This window comes from Lactuca virosa, chromosome 5, assembly GCF_052849685.1.
Source record: "Lactuca virosa cultivar CGN04683 chromosome 5, Lactuca_virosa_CGN04683_v6, whole genome shotgun sequence".
Lineage (NCBI taxonomy): Eukaryota > Viridiplantae > Streptophyta > Magnoliopsida > Asterales > Asteraceae > Lactuca > Lactuca virosa.
The window spans coordinates 300,361,020-300,377,514 of record NC_136430.1 but is presented as its reverse complement, the minus strand read 5'-3'; the positions used below and the strand labels follow the sequence as shown (position 1 = coordinate 300,377,514).

The following is a 16,495-nucleotide window of genomic DNA, read 5'->3' as shown; positions in this document are numbered from 1 at the left end:
CGTTGGTGAGCCCGAATGGCATCACCACAAACTTGTAATGACGATAGCGATTCGTGAAGGTTGTCTTCGGCACATCCTTATCTTTGACCATCATCTGATGATAACCCGATCTCAAATCGATCTTGCAGAACCAAGATGACCTCTGATGTTGGTCATGTAAATCATCAATCCTCATAAGTGAATAACGGTTCTTCCCGTTATCTTGCTCAACTCTCGATAATCAATGCACATCCTACGTGACCCGTCCTTCTATTTCACAAACATAATCGGTGCTCCCCACGATGAACTGCTTTGCCAGATGAACCCCTTGTCTAATAGTTGTTGAAGCTATATAGTCAACTCCTGCATCTCCGATGGTGCTAGGAGATAGGGCACTTTGGCACCCCCAAAATCAGATCAATCCTAAATTCAACTTTCCTCTCAGGAGGCACCCCCAGTAAATCCTCGGGAAACACATTTGGAAAATGTCGAACACTAGGGACATCACTCACTTTCTTCTTATCTACAATCCATGTATTTATGACATAAGCCACAAAACTGGAACATCCCTAATTTAATTACCTCCTAGCCCTCATAGTTGAACAGAAGGCTAGTACTCACCGAGTGTCATCACCATGAATAACCAGTTCTCCCCCACTTTGGGTTTGAACTCTCACCAGATGATGCTCACAATGAATCATAGCTCCATTCTAGCTCAACCAGTCCATACCCACAATAATCTTAGTCCCTCGTAGAGGAATAGGGACTAGATCAACCAAATACTTCTCGTAGAATAACTCAAGAACGCAATAGATATGAACACTCGGAGCACTCACAGTATGATCATAAGCAATCTCCACCTCTAGCGGGTAATCCAAAGCTCCCGAAGTATCACTAAACTTCTTGCTAAGCGCAAAAGACACAAGATATTGGGCAGCACTCGAATCGAACAGAACATTTGCAGTCATATCATTGACTAAAAATGTCCCTATAGATGATTAGATAAAACATTAGCATAAACAATGAACACAATAAAGACATGGTAAAGATACATACTAGTGACAACATTTGGCACTGATCGAGATTCTTCGTCTGTCAACTGAAAAGCTATGCTCCTCACCATAGGAGCCTCTGCCTTGAACTCCCGACCATCAGTAATCCTCACCGTAGCTGGAGTTGGGGCCTTCGCCGCTCCACCTGATAGTCTCGGATAATCATTGTTGAGAGAAAAACTTTAGGAAAAACACTTGAACAAATATTAGTACCAGATTATAGTTGCGGAATAAGTTAATATCAAAGGATCATAAAAGCTCAACAATAATAAGTTAGATTTGTTAGATAGTTAGTTGCGGAATTATAAAGTGCTGAAACGTAAAGGAAATGTAAATGACAACAAGTTATATCAAGTATACACCAAACTGATTCATAACGAGGTTTGCAATCAAACTCAAGTTAGTATGTGTGATCAGTTTTAGGTGAAGAGGATCTTAGAATATAATAAGATACAGAAAATGACTTTAGTATTTCAGAGTGAAAGTTCAGAAAGATCGATAAGATATATGATAAGAAGAAGTGATGAAGAGATGCGTATTGATTCATGAAGACGGAGACTCTATTTATAGAGTTCCATAAAGTTACATCTTGAGTAAACTATAATAAACTACTGACTCTAAGTGACCATGCAAGGTTCACTGGACAATGCAATGCTAATACGCTAAGTCAGTTGATGTAACAAAAAGTCTTCACTGCGGTAGAGAGGTTGCGATTCAACTCCGGATCAAATATCTGTTGCGGTGGCAAGACTGATTGCGGTAGACAGAATTAAGATTGCAGATAAGTTTAGAGGGTCACTTTATGTAACAACATTTTCCCCCAAAGTGACCTCTACAACTTTCTTCTTCATTTATTAAGATTCAAGAATTTGATAAGAATCCACTAGAACTTCCTCACTTCACCCAGCCAGTTGATTCTTCTTGTTATTTCAAATTTCACTTCATCTGTTGTGTTTTTGGATCTTTAAACCGAAGTCAATGTCACTTCCAGTTGCTTTCAGGCAAGTCTATGCAATGCAGTAACTGGAATGAAGTATTTGATGCCACTGTTGGATTTCTTGAACACAACTCCTAATTCTGGGAAGCTGGTTGCACCGAGAGACATTTCTTGGTAGCCTTCAGTGAAACTTGGTGTGGGATCAAGAGCTAGAAAGTTAAACTTCTTGGTAAGCACAGGGTGAATATCCGAATTTATCTTTCCGAAGTCACAAACAAGTTCCTTGAGAAACTCACAAGCTTTCTCATAAGCAATCTTCATCTTTGGGTGCTTTTGGGGTTTGACTTGGAAGACTCTAGCAATCAGAAATACTTCTTCAGGGTTCATGCAGGGAAAGTCAGCCTGCATCCTTATGTAGTCATCACCTCTCCTTGTGAGTGTATACTGAACGAAATCAGTCTTCATAAATTTCCTCACCTTGTAATTCTTCACTGCTGATGGTCTGTCATTAGATCAAATGTTTTCAAAGTCATTCCTATGCTTAGCATGAAACTGATTTAAACGTTCAAATTTGAGGGGGAGTCTTTGATCCTCAGGAAGACTTAGATCAAAAGGCTCGAAGACTGGAAGAATTTGGAGTTGGGTGAGACAGGAATATCCCAATATCCATCGGATGGAGGTTCAGCATAGGTTAGGATGGGTCGATAATCATCGTCAAGAAGTCTTCTAGTGGGATTGACCCAAGAATTGATTAAGGTTTCATCCATGGTTGTATCGAAGCCATGTTCTATCCATATCTGCTCAGCGAACATCGCTGCCCGCCAATCGCTTTTTCTTTGTAGAGTGGCTGGGGATTCGTTTGTATGATCCGAGGACATGTTGGGTTCCAAGTTTTTGAACTGCGGGGGAGTTTCATCAGAGGATCATTGCAGATCCTGTTGCGGTGGAGTTTGTTTTGGAGAAGGCACCGGAGTTGGTTGTCTTGGGGGAGTTAGATGTGAATGGCATTAATGAAGATGTAGGTGAGAATGCAGAGGGGACTCACTTCCCCCTTTTGAGGAAACATCTATTTGTTGTTCCTCAAACCATTGCTTAAGGCCATCAATTTTGGAGAAGGTCTCGTTGAATTGAGACTTGATTAATTTAGAGACTTGGAGATTATTGGGGATTTCAGTGTTAAAAAGCAGTTTATAAATCTCCTTGGTCAATCAAAGAATTTCATCAACACTTGAATTAGCAGTGAGAGAACGCCTTAAACCATTGATTGTTGACTGAAGAACCGCAATGGTAGACTTATAAGAGTTGTGGGTTTCTTCTACCAGCTGTTTGGAATGGGCGGCCTGTTTTTCAAGAGAAGTCTTGAATTCATCTTTTAATGCAGTTACCTCTTTGATGAGGTTTTCAGCAGCTGCCATAAACTCCTTGTGATCAGCAGTGCAACTATTTTCCAAGGCTCTAATTCCATTTCAACTTTCAGAGTGATGCGTTCTGCGGCCAGTCGTTCTCTCTCTTCCAATATTTCTATCCTTTCAACTAGAGACTACGGTGCAGGGATATCTGTGTTCATGGGTTGGCTGGTGGTGACTGCGGCCAAAATTTGGTCGACTTTTGATTGGAGACCCAAAAATTCCTTTCTTGATACAACCAGTTTCTTCTTCTTCTTTGCCTTTGGTTTTGAAGTGGAGTGTTGCGATCCAATGGATTCTTCATCATCAAAAACCATCAAAAATTCGTCTGAGTTTGGGGGGGGGGGGGGCTGCTGAACGTCATCAATATCAATGTTATCAAGTCCAAACATTGGACCTGAACTAATTTCCACTGCGGTTCCATCATTGTTGTAGTCATGATTTTCAGCAGTTGGGGGAGGCTTTGATGGACAAGCACCACCTTGAAGGTTTTGATCTTGTTGCATTGTTGCTTCCATTTGAGACATCCATTCTTGAATCTGCAAAATATCATGAACAGTTTTGGCGTTGTTGAATGAGTCTGCCCAGTACTTTGCCACTGTTTGAAGAGCTTCATCTTTCTGTTGTTGTTGTTGTTGTTTCTGATGTGCCCTTCTTGCTTGGACTGTTCTCTGAAAAGCTTCAAATTTTCTGATTCCGGACTCAGTACCTGGACGGTACTGAGACCAAGAATCTTCTGAACAAACATCATCAATTCCGTTAAAATACACCGAGGTGTCCTTCGGGTTCGTGGTTCCTTGCATAGTTGTGCTCCCCACGCCTAGACCACTTGAGTGTAATGTTGGTGGAATAGGATTTCCTGAGCTTCCTCGGTCTCCTTGACTTGAAGTTAAGTTTGGCCTCGGCTCAGTTCTGGCTAAGGAGGAAGAATTGCCTTGCAGTGCGATAGGTATTTGTAGTGTTTGTGCAACTTGAAGAAAAATGGAGTTCAACTCCTCAAGCGCAAAGAAGTGTAAATGTGATGCCCTGGAGACCTTAGGGTGACTCGAACCAATGTGATCCACTTAGGATCCGACTGGGAGTGTGTATCCATGTTGGGATGAAATAGATACACTTATTGTATCTGAGTGGTAAGATGGGGTATGAATTGGTGAGCCTGTGGTAGCTCCAAGGACTACCAGACTCTTTTGAGAGACTGCGGTATGAGTCATGGTGTGCATTTGGCTTTGGCTTAGAGTTAACTTCAGTTTTTTCCTTCTGAACACGTCTCCTGAAGTTGAAGACTCATGATGAGTTTCATCTTCCACATTGACTGTGGGGTGTTGAGTTCTGGTAGGAGTGGAGTGAATCGCAGCAGAGGATTCTGCAGTTTTAGACTTGCATATCTTGGAAGGTTCACCTCCTTTCTTGACAACATTTTGGGGTGCTTTTCTTGAAGTAACTGCTTGCTTGACTCTTTTTAGTTTAGGTTGGACAACCTGGTCTGCGGTAGGAGGGACTTGTGTTGCGGTAGGGGGGACTTGAGTTGCGGTAAGGGCTGCGGTAGCCTGACTTGGTCTAGGCGGGGAAGAGTGGTATGGGTCAATACCACTCGTAGCCATGATGTGGTCAGCTACCTCATGATTCGTGAGTCCAATGGACTCTAAAATATATCTAGGTAATCTCCTAAGTGGTCCAAAAGTTGTTTGATCTTTTGAGGGAGTGTACATTTTCAGATCACGAGTAACAAATAGCATCGTGTCATCACCCATGTCAAGCTTGGCATCCTTGTGTAGATTCGAGATGCAAAGGGACCAGAATTGAGAAAAAGTGAGCATGGTTGCATCTTCTCGAGGATCCTCCTTTGGAATATACTGCAAGAAATCATCCCATAGAATTTGTACGTAATTGACCGCGTTACCAGTGAAAAAGCTCCACACTATCTCTAATAGTTTGATGCCCATATTATCAGTGCCACCTGTCCTGCCGGAGAGACTTCTGATCACAAAGTCACACATGAACTGACACACCACCGAGAGTTGATTCTTCTTGAATTCTCCGACCCCTTTCAATTTTTTCTAGTAACCCATCTGATACAGGGTTGAAATCACATCGTTAAGGCTTGGTGAGTAGAACTTCGTCGAGGGAAGAACCCTAAGAATGATTTCTTCCAGGAACTTGGCTTTGGTTAGAACAGCCAGTGAGTCATCAACAAGGTTGAGATGCACTTCTTGAAGATTATGGCTTGGACGGAATGCAGAAAAGGCGTATTTGAACAGAGTCGGTAGAGGAACTACTTCAGTGAACGAGTTGAAGGCATCATATATTGGATGATTTGGGAGAAACTTGATCATCAATCTGATTGCATCATTGTACGACGGATGATCTTCGAAAATCGCTCTGAAGTTGCTCGAGGCTATGGACAGTGATTGGTCTTTGATAGTAGTTTCTGAACCAGTGGGACGAGCAGACCCAAAAGACTTTGATTGTTTCTTGGAGATACCCGATTTCACCATGTTTGTAGTAAAAGATTTTAGAACTTGCAGGAAAGAGTTTGAGCAAGAGGATGAAGAAGATGAAGATCGTCTTTAAGGGTTCAGAAAGCATAAAGCAATCTTGGGAGAAATTGGGGGTTTTTATACCTCCGGATTTGAAATGTTATTGTAATTAATTTATTCACAGCTGTTAAAGATAAAAAACTTTGGGTTTTTACCATTATCAACCACAAATAATGAAAAAGAAAAAGAAATTAATTTCCTAGAAAGACGGAGCATTAAATGCATGTTAGGTCCATGATCACACACCAGTAAATCGTGTGGTGAGGGTTTATATCCGTTGTGAAAAAGTAGAAGTTGAAACGGATTTGACAATAAACAGCTATGAGACATGACCGGTTGGAGAAAGAGATTTCTTAAAAGATTGCGTTTTATGGAAAAACGATTTATTTGTTTATTAGTCTAAAATAGGTCTGACCAAGAAAAGTGAATTCGAAAGGGACTGAAACATTGTATGCTACAAAATGAATGTTGTAAAGAATGTTTTTTTATTTAATGAAGAACATTAAATAACACACAAAGGTCTCAAAAAAAAATTTAATGAAGTGATTGTGGAATCATTTATTGCAACTGCGGTTGAGGTAAGATGACTGCAGTGTCATATGTTGAAACTGTGGATGGATTCAGGTGACTGCGGTGGAATGCAGTTTGACTGCGGTAGCGTATACTGAAGGAACAATTGACAAGAAGTTAGAAATAAAAGAAATAAAAGAGCCGAGGAATATATAGATCATATATGATTGCGGTATGCTAAGCATACTGAAACGATATATGATGAATATATTATTCTAGAACCGCAGTGAGAGAAATGCTTCAAGAGTTTTACTTTGAAAAAGAAACGAAGCAATTCCTTCACACTTGGAGACCAGATGTGGTATGTGGTACCTATATATTCAAAAAGAATTGCGGGTCTGGGTGCATCATTCCTAACATTTCCAGAAAGCTATTTAGTTTTGTAGCATCAAGTTCTTTGGTAAAAACATCTGCTATTTCCTCATGAGTGGGAACAAAAATTAGTTCGATGTTACCTTTGAGAAGTGGTACCGTAGTTCAATGTGCTTCGTCTTTGAATGGTGGATAGGATAATGAGAAATCGCTATAGCAATCTCTGAATCACAGTAAATTGGTACCCGCAACATTATGTATCCGTAATCCATGAGTTGAGTCTTCATCCATAGAACTTGGGAACAACAACTGGCTACAGTCACATACTCAACTTTTGCGGTAGACAACGAGACACAATTCTGCTACCTTGAAGACCAACTGACTAATCTTCCTCTTAGAAATTGGCATCCACCTGAAGTACTTGTTTGATCTAATCTACATCCCGCATGATCCGCATCCATGAAGGCTTGAAGGCTGAAGTCATTTCCTGCGGGGTACCAGAGGCCTAACGCTTTACTTCCGTTTAAATATCTGAGAATTTGCTTGACTGTGGTCAAGTGAGATACTTTGGGATCCGCTTGGTACCTAGCACATAAGCCTGTTGCAAAGAAAATATATGGTCTTCTTACAGTGAGGTACATCAATGACCCAATCACTCCACGATAAGTTTTGTGGTCAACTGATTCTCCGGTAGGATCAGCTGAAATCTTGTATCTGAAGGCCATTGGGACCTTAGCTGAGGAACAATTGTCCTTTGAGAATTTCTTCAGCAGCTCGGAGGTATATTTCTCTTTATGGATAAATATCCATTGAGGGACTTGTTTCACTTGAAGCCCTAGAAAGAAGTTAATCTCTCTATTCATGCTCATTTGGAATTTACTTGTCATGAGCTTTGCAAAGTCATTCACCATACCCTGATCTGTGGATCCAAAAATCATATCATCCACCTATATTTGGACGAGCATTAAGTGATTACCATTTGCTCTTCTAAACAAAATGGGATCAATCACACCTCTTTTGTATCCAGACTTGACAAGAAACTCAGAAAGAGTCTCATTCCATGCCCTTGGAGCTTGTTTAAGACCGTATACTACTTTTTCTAGCTTGTAGCAGTGATTGGGAAATTCTTGACTCTCGAAGCCTGGAGGTTGCTGCAAGTAAACTTCTTCCTTTAGTTCTCCATTTAGAAAGGCACTTTTTACATCCATTTGATGTACTTTGATATTCTTGTGTTCCACATACGCTAAGAAAATGCGTATTGCTTCCATTCTGGCTACGAGGGCATAAGTTTCATCATAGTCAACGCCTTTAAGTTGGCTGTACCCCTTAGCCACTAGCCCTGCTTTGTTTCTTACTACCCTACCAGATTCATCAAGCTTGTTTTTGTATACCCATCTAGTACCAACGATCGTGTGACCTTTTGGCTTCTGTACTAGTTTCCATACTTTGTTCCTTTCAAACTCAACTAACTCCTCTTGCGTTGCGGTGATCCAGTCGGGTTCCATGAGAGCTTCTTTTATGGTTCGAGGCTCGACTAAAGACATGAAAGTTCCATAGTGGCAGTGGTCCGTTAAATCACTAGAGGATCGAGTTTGTATACATGCAGATGGGTTTCCAATGATTTGACCCGGTGGGTGATCCTTCGTCCAGATGTGAAGAAGAGTTTGTTGGTGATCAACAGTTGCGGTAGAGGAAATATCTTCAACGTCAGATGACTCTGCGGTAGGAGAAGCTAGTTCCCCCTCGAGTTGGGAGTGGCCTGCAGAATTATCTTGGACTGTAGGAATTTAAACAACATCAGTTGACGGAGATTCCCCCGAAACTGAGGATGGGAATTCCCCCTGAACCAAAGATGGTTCCCCCTGGATTGATAAGTGAGTGATAAACCTTGGATCTGATCTTGTGTTTATGTTCTCAAACTCTTCATCCTCAGAGTCTGAAGAAGCATTTGATTGGATATTAACTCTGTGGTTAGACATTGGAGCAGCATCTTCTAGTACTGGAACCTCGATGGTTGTCACATGAACCAGAGTTGAACTTTCCCCCTCAACCGGCGAAGTGAAAGTATTGAGTGGCAAATCTTCATATAAGGTTGGACCAGATACTACACCGTGTTGTTGTTGAGCTACCGGTGACACCAGGATTTCGGAGAGATGAGCAGTCTCTACGGGGTCAAAAAGATCATCATAGTTGATTTCAACTATGTTTAGGGGACCCGAAGAGGCTGTGATATCACTTTCCAAGATAGCTTTTGTTTCACTTGACGGAGCAGTGTTTCGGACATAGTAGTCATCACATTTGACATCGAAGCTTTCGACTATCAGTCTTGTGCATTTAATGAGAACCCTGTAGGCCACTTTATTGGTTGAGTATCCAAGAAAAATGCCTTCATCTGATTTCGGTGCAAATTTGTTAAGGTGATCCTTGTTTTTGATCACAAAACATCTGCATCCAAAAATATGGAAGAATCTGACATTGGGTTTGCAGTTGTTAAGCCCCTCATATGGAGTCTTGTTAAGATGCTTGCAAATGATGCTTCAGTTTTGAACAAAGCATGTAGTTGCCACTGCTTCGGCCCAGAAGTATAGAGGAAGGTTTGAAAAGTTTAACATTGATCTAGCTGCTTCAACCAATGTACGGTTTCTTCGCTCTACTACTCCATTTTGCTGCAGTGTGTAGGGAGCTGAAAAGTTGTGATTGATGCCCTTTGAAACCAAGAAACTATTGAAGAGATGATTAGTAAATTCGGTTCCATTGTCACTTCTTATTCTTCAGACTGGTAACTTGATTTGAAGCTCGATTTCCTTTATGAAGTTGATCATGACCTGCGGTGTGAATAATTTGAGTCTTAAGAAGAAGACCCAAGTGAAACGTGTGAAGTCATCAACCATAACCAGAATGTACTTTTTGTGATGAAGACTGGCTATGGTAGATGGACCGCAGAGATCAATGTGAAGTGCTCTAATGGTTCAGCAATTGAGGAATCAATAACCAGTGGATGGCTTCCATTTGTTTGCTTTCCACACTCACAAGTTGGGCAAAGTGTATCATTGTTGTATTTAAGAATTGGAAAACAACGGACAAGTTCTTCGGTGACCAGGTTGTTGATATACCGGAAGTTCATATGAGCTAACTTGCGGTGCGATAACCAGCTAACTTCGGATACTGCTTTGGATAGAAAACACAACTGCGGTTAGCCAGTGATCAGTGAGACATACAAAGGATACATTGTTCCTTCAGATTTGGATTTGATCAAGCAGGTGCTTCTATCACTTGTCATTATGTAGCAATATTCATTATCAAATTCAACCCGATGACCTGCTTTACATAGTTGGACCATACTGATCAAGTTGTGCTTGAGACCTTCTACATAAGCAACCTTTTGAATTGAGAAATTTCCAGTTGTCAATACACAGTAACCCCTGATGATTCCATTGGTGTTGCTCCCGAATGTGACATGTCCATCGTTACAGATAGGCCTAAAGTCGCGAAGGTATTCTAACCTTCCAGTCATGTGCAAGGAGCAGGCACTATCAATTAACCACTCCTCTTCTTGTTCCTCCTTGCACATTACCTGAGAAATTAAACGGTTAGTTTGGGCAGCCAAACACGTTTGGAGCTCGGGGACACATGAGAAAATTGCTTACGGAATGTATGCACGTGAGACTTAGGAACAATTTTTGTGTCAGTTTTTAGGCCTAGTCCTGGGTGTTTGGTAACTTTTGGGATATTATGAGGTTGGATTGGACAGAACGTCTTGAGTAGATAAAATCCGAAAGAAATATTTTTCTCGTTTATCCAGACACCGTACTTGGTCAACGGTCCGGAGGGTGTAGTTTGAGTCTTGTGTCCGTTCCGTGAGTGATTTCTGACTGCAGTGCCTCTGGAATTTGAAAAAGTTTTTGCACGTGATTTACTCCAAGGTTTTGACCTGACAACTGACTGAGGTGATTTTGAAGGTTCAGGAGTTGGTAAAATACCTTTCCACTTTGGATCCTTTAAGGAATATTTTTGAAAAGAATACTTTTGAAAAGATGTGACATTCTTTTGGGATTTCACAGGAGTATTTGAAAAAACTTTTGTTACTGCACACTCCTTTTTGTCTGATCCTTTGACTGTCGTGATTTTAGAAAGGTTTTTGGCAGTGGTGGGTTTTTCTAAATTCTTTTGATTTGAAACATTGGTAAGTTCAAAAGTATCCCGCTTTTTGCCTCGGGATCTGCGTTCCTCTTTGAAAGCCAATTTTGCTTGAGTTTTTGAAGAACCGCAGTCAGAAATGTTCAACTGCGGTTTCTTGAAAGCCTCTGACTGTTTTGAAAACGAGGACTTGAGTCATCTGAACTAGAGAGTTCAGGACTTTGTGAACATTGACCATATTCAAAATTTTCAATTGGTAGTTTGTGAAGGATGGGCTGAATGGTCACTGTGCTTTTAACTGCGGTCTGCGGTGCGGATGACTGGACAACCGCAGAGTATGTCAAAGATTGTTCAATATTGGGAAATTATATGGAAGGCAAGGATGAACAATTTTCTACTGCTTCTGGTCCTTCCACAATAATTTCTTCATCTACATCCGAAGAAGACTGAGAATCGGGACAATTTGTGCCAATGATGGGAATTTGATCACTTGGATAACCAGAGGATTCAGTAAGAATTTCCTCAATGACACAATTGTTACTCAATTCATGAAGTCGGCCAAAGTGGCATCTTATGTCTTCAGGAAACGTTTTATCATTAATTGGATAATGAAACTCACAATTCGGTGGGACATATGGTCGATCAGCATTGAATCGGGGAGTTGAGTCCTCATTGGTTGAGTACCTATTGGACCATCCCCAGTTATAGGTGTTGTCCACAGTTCCACTGTTAACTAATTTTTCAATTACTTAGAATTCATTAAAGAGCTTTTCTATGAATTGATTCAGACATACAATTTCTTTATGGGCTAAATCCCTTTGATTTAAAGCAATTTCTAACTGAGTTTCATTCAACATCCTAGCATCTTTTTCTAACAACAAGTCTTTTTCTAGCATGGCAATCTTAAGTATCTTATCCTCAAGTCTTCCTCATACATCATATAGCTCTTGGGATGCTATATTCTTTTCATCCAGAGCCTTGTTGTAGTCTGAAAGGATGGCAGTACATGTGTCATTAAGTCTTTCTAAGTATGGTTCACAATCATGCATGCTGAAATTATTAGAATGGATCATGATTTTTACCTGTTCGACGATGCTGAGGGTGCCATCTTTGGCCATGTAGTAGTAGTTTCTTTCCAGCTTCATCGATCCGTCCTCTTCAGCAGCTGCAACCATGCATATCTTCCCTTTTCCTTTGATGTTGTCAAAGTCTTCATCCTCATCTCCGGATGACCACACTTGATGATCTCTTTTCACATGAGCAACATATGCTCTTGCCTTTTCTTTCTCTTCCATTTCATGGGCCATTCTAAGATAGAATGCCTTGTCCTTAACCATATTTGCCTTGCAATATTTGGCAAAGTGATTCTCTTTATGACATTTATGACAAATGATAACGTCATTTTTCTCTTCAGTTGAGGTACCGAAGTCTGATGGTTTATTAGACTGCAGTGCCTCTTTGGAGTGATGTGCATTCTATGGTTGCAGTGAATGATGAGGATTACAAGGATACCGTGAGTGGTTAAGCTGCGGATTGAAGTTGCGGTTGAATGGTGGTTTGGTAAACTGCTGATTTTTGTGAAATGAGGTTGGTGGTAGGCGATTGAATTGTTGACTAACCAGGGCAATGGCATTTTTGAATTCTTCTTCATCATCCATTTCAGAATATGCTTCATATGACTGTGGTGGGTTGTCATATGAAAGTGGATAAGATGGTACAGTAGAATATGAGTACCGAGTGGTATTGACTTGTGGGGTTTCAGCTATTAGGGCAAGTGGGCCACCGAGATCAGCACAGTCTTTCAGCACTGTTGATTCTTGTGCCTGAAGTTCTCCTTACAATTTGAACAAAGACAAAGTATGAATCTTTCTATCTCCTTGCATAATCATCTTTGCAGTGGACCAATGTCTTCCCAAACATTAAGAAACTGTAGATTTGTTTCATGGTTGCTTCGAACTATACCAGCATTTGATAGCTTCGTGATGATGAGGTTGAAATGTTTGAATGAGTCATCAAGACTTTCACAAGGAAGAGCTTTGAAATTGTTAAACTCATTGAGAGCAGTGGTGAGTTTCTTATCTTGAGCTTGTTCAGAACCTTGATAGAGATTTTTGAGCACGTCCCAAATCTCCTTAGCAGATTTGCAGGTGATGATGATATCAAAGTTGTCTGGAGCTACACCGCAAGAGATTTCATAGAAGGCAATAGCATCATTTTTATGGGTTTTAAGCACTATAACGCTCCTATGATGCACATGCAACCCTAGATGCTTTGGATCTAAGTTTACTCTAATTATACATGCAATTTCAATTTTCCAAAGCATACATCTTAACTAGCATACAATAGAGCATATATATATATATATATATATATATATATATATATATATATATATCTTAAAAATAGTTTAGATGAATACCTCTTGATGTAGTTAGTAGTTCTTGGCCTTAGAAAGCTTTAGCACCTCAAGTGTGATGCCTCTAATGTGTCACAAACACCAAATGCAAGAGGAGACTTAAGAGAATAGGCTAGTTAGCTCAAAATCGATTATCACTCTCTTAGAATGTATGAGCACCAATTTTAGGGCTAGGGGTTTGCTTTTATAGTGTGGCAAAGACTAGGGTTTCATCCATGCAAACCCTAATGCACCATGACCTTTCATATTTCTTAGGCTCCATGGGTTAAACCTTTTAGCCCATCCTAATCAACTATGGATCATTAGCCCACACTACAAGAATCATTGATTTACTTAATCAGTCCCCGTATATTTAATCAGTCTCTTTTGATCACTAAATTAATTCCAAATTAATTCTTGATCAATACTAATTAAATAATATGATTTCTCAATTAATATATTATACTTATAATATATTAATAAATCACAAATAACCTCTTTCTCAAAAGTCCATCCTGTCAAATTGCATTGGTGAAGGCAACCCAAAAGGACCATGCTACTAACAGGTCAAGTACATACCAGTTATGGTTATGGGCTTAGACACCTAATCCAACAGTCTCCCACTTGGATAAGTCTAATAACTATAACTGCCAATGCAACTTCAAAATCCGATTAGCGATCGTAGCTCTCAAAAGCCGCTTTCGAACTCTAACCTAGTCAGTGACGCGTCCTTTAGATAAGGGATCATATATTCCTCTGTTCTACAAGATATCGTGCAGACAAATACATGGAACATAGTCATACTTATTGTCCTGCAGTTTGTTTCCCGATTTCCGATTTGTCTGACATAGAACATATTCGAACATCAACTTAGTCCTGACCGGGCCCGATACATAAGTCAAAACAAAATCATCGAGGGGCCCAAGATATCGCTTTTAATCCTCTTAGGATAAAAGGAACAGATAAACTTTGACTTATATGCTTGTACTAACTACTCGTTAAATCATGCACAACGATACGTTTTATAACATCAAGTTACTGATGTGTTTTCATATCATCAATGCATAACCAAATCGTAGTCAACAACTCGTATATCTTGGTTTGAAGACTATATGATATTATCGTCTCACAATCACTCGTGATAAATTCCATGAAGTGATTCATGTGAGCGTGTGTTTAATCCAATACTCAAATCTTATTTCAGGAGCACTCATGAACGTTGTAGCATACTTTTTCTATGTCTAACACCTTAGACATGTTGGATTAGTGTCTAAGTCATAACTATATTTGGTATGTACTTGACCCGACCAGGCATGGTCCATTTGGGTTGCATGGCATCATGCACTTGGATAGACTAAATGAGAGAAATAAGACACTTATGGTTATTAATATATTATAAGTTCTAATATATTAATAATAATAATAATAATATTTAATTAGTATTGATCAAGAATTAATTTAGAATTAATTATGTGATCAAAAGAAGACTAATTAAATATATGGGTTGATTGTGTAAATCATCCATAACTTATATAGTGGGCCAAAGCTCCATGGATAATCAAGTTGGGTTAAACCCATAGGATACTCCATGGATGCTCCATGGAGGTTACTTAACCCACGGGTCATGGAAATGAAAGGTCATGACAATTAGGGTTTACATGGTGTAACCCTAATTGTAACATACTATATAAGCATCATATTATTCACCAAAATCGGCCACTAGTGTGTGGAAAAGAAGGGCTAGCCGATTTCTTGAAGTGTGGATTTCTCTCTAAGTTATTCCAAGAGCATTTGATGTTGTGTGAGCCATTTGAGGTGTCACATTTGAGGCACTAGGCACTCAAGCCCCATGGAGTCAAGCTACACTACAAAAGGTATGTATTCTATCTATATTATTACCCAAGTATCTATGATTGTATGCTAGATAGGGTAATACCTTGAAATATTAGCATTTGCATGTATATTAGAGAAAACATAGATCTAAGGTATTTAGGGTTGCATGTACACCATAGGAGTGTTAGAATGCTCAAAACCCAACAGTGGTATCAGAGCCTAGGGCTGTTTTCAATTATACTTGATGCAACTTATTTTTCAAGGCTGAGAATCTGTCCAGACAGAAAACTCGATGAGTTCTGGCTATAAACTCGACGAGTTCATGTGTTAAGGCATGAAATCAACGAGTTTCCTATAAGAACTCGACGAGTTTGTGTCTCAGACAACATATCTTCGTGCTTTTTGGCTGGAATTGGACTAGGAACATTACCATAAGTTGTTTTTGAACTTATAAACTTGTTTTTGATGTGGTAATGTTCATGCTAATCCAATTTCAAAGATAATTGTCAATAGATTCATGTTTTGTATTAGTTTAAGTGTTATGCAAATTACATGAAAAAGTTTGATTCCAATTATCTTGTTCATATGAGTTGCTTAGATTAATAGAAAAGTTTGATTGATTATGTGTTGTTGATCCATTTTAATCTAAGAGTGGATTCTAAAATGTGTTTGTGTAACTTGTCCTCAAGTTACATGAAAAGTCACATTAAAGTTTCTTAAAACTCATAAAAGTTGGCAAAGGTTACAAAATGAAGAGTCTTGTCTTCATTGAATGGTTTTATGACTCCATAACTTGTCCTCAAGTTATGGAGGTTCAAGAGTCACTTCATTAAGTAATAAAATATGTAACCTTAATTAATTCCATAAGTTACAAAATAAAGAAAAGTTACATTCTTTTATTAGTTTAAAGTCTTCCATAACTTGTCCTCAAGTTATGGAACTTGAAGAGTCTTTTAATTAAAACTACTTTAAACACATAAGTTATGGAATTAATTAGTTTTGAATAGTTTCAAAACTTGCCCTCAAGTTTTGGAATTTGAAAAGTTTTCACTTATGAATACTTTAATTCCAAGTTAGCCCTTAGAATTTTAAAAGTTAAAATTCAACCCTTATACTTTATAATATTATAAGTTAATAATATTTATATATATATGTGTATAAGAGTAAAGTCAGTCTTACCATTAGTAGGCCTCATTCACGAAGCCGGTCTATAAGGGGGGTATAAGGTTACTGCCTATAAAATGGCAGTTTAATAGGTGTCTACTCTCACCCACCGCTTCCTTGACTGGTGGAGGGTCGTTAGCCGAACGGGTAGGACAAAGACTATAATTCTCCCT

General features: G+C 39.4%; 1 protein-coding gene across 1 annotated transcript; it reads right to left on the bottom strand.

Annotated features, from left to right (window-relative positions):
• Nucleotides 1-689: 689 nt before the first annotated feature.
• On the bottom strand, nucleotides 690-1,102 carry LOC145112970 (uncharacterized). Its single transcript, XM_079049074.1, has 2 exons — nucleotides 1,036-1,102; nucleotides 690-967 (listed from the first exon to the last, which is right to left on the bottom strand). Exons 1-2 carry the CDS (start codon nucleotides 1,100-1,102, stop codon nucleotides 690-692), a joined length of 345 nt encoding a protein of 114 aa, XP_078905200.1.
• Nucleotides 1,103-16,495: the final 15,393 nt, after the last annotated feature.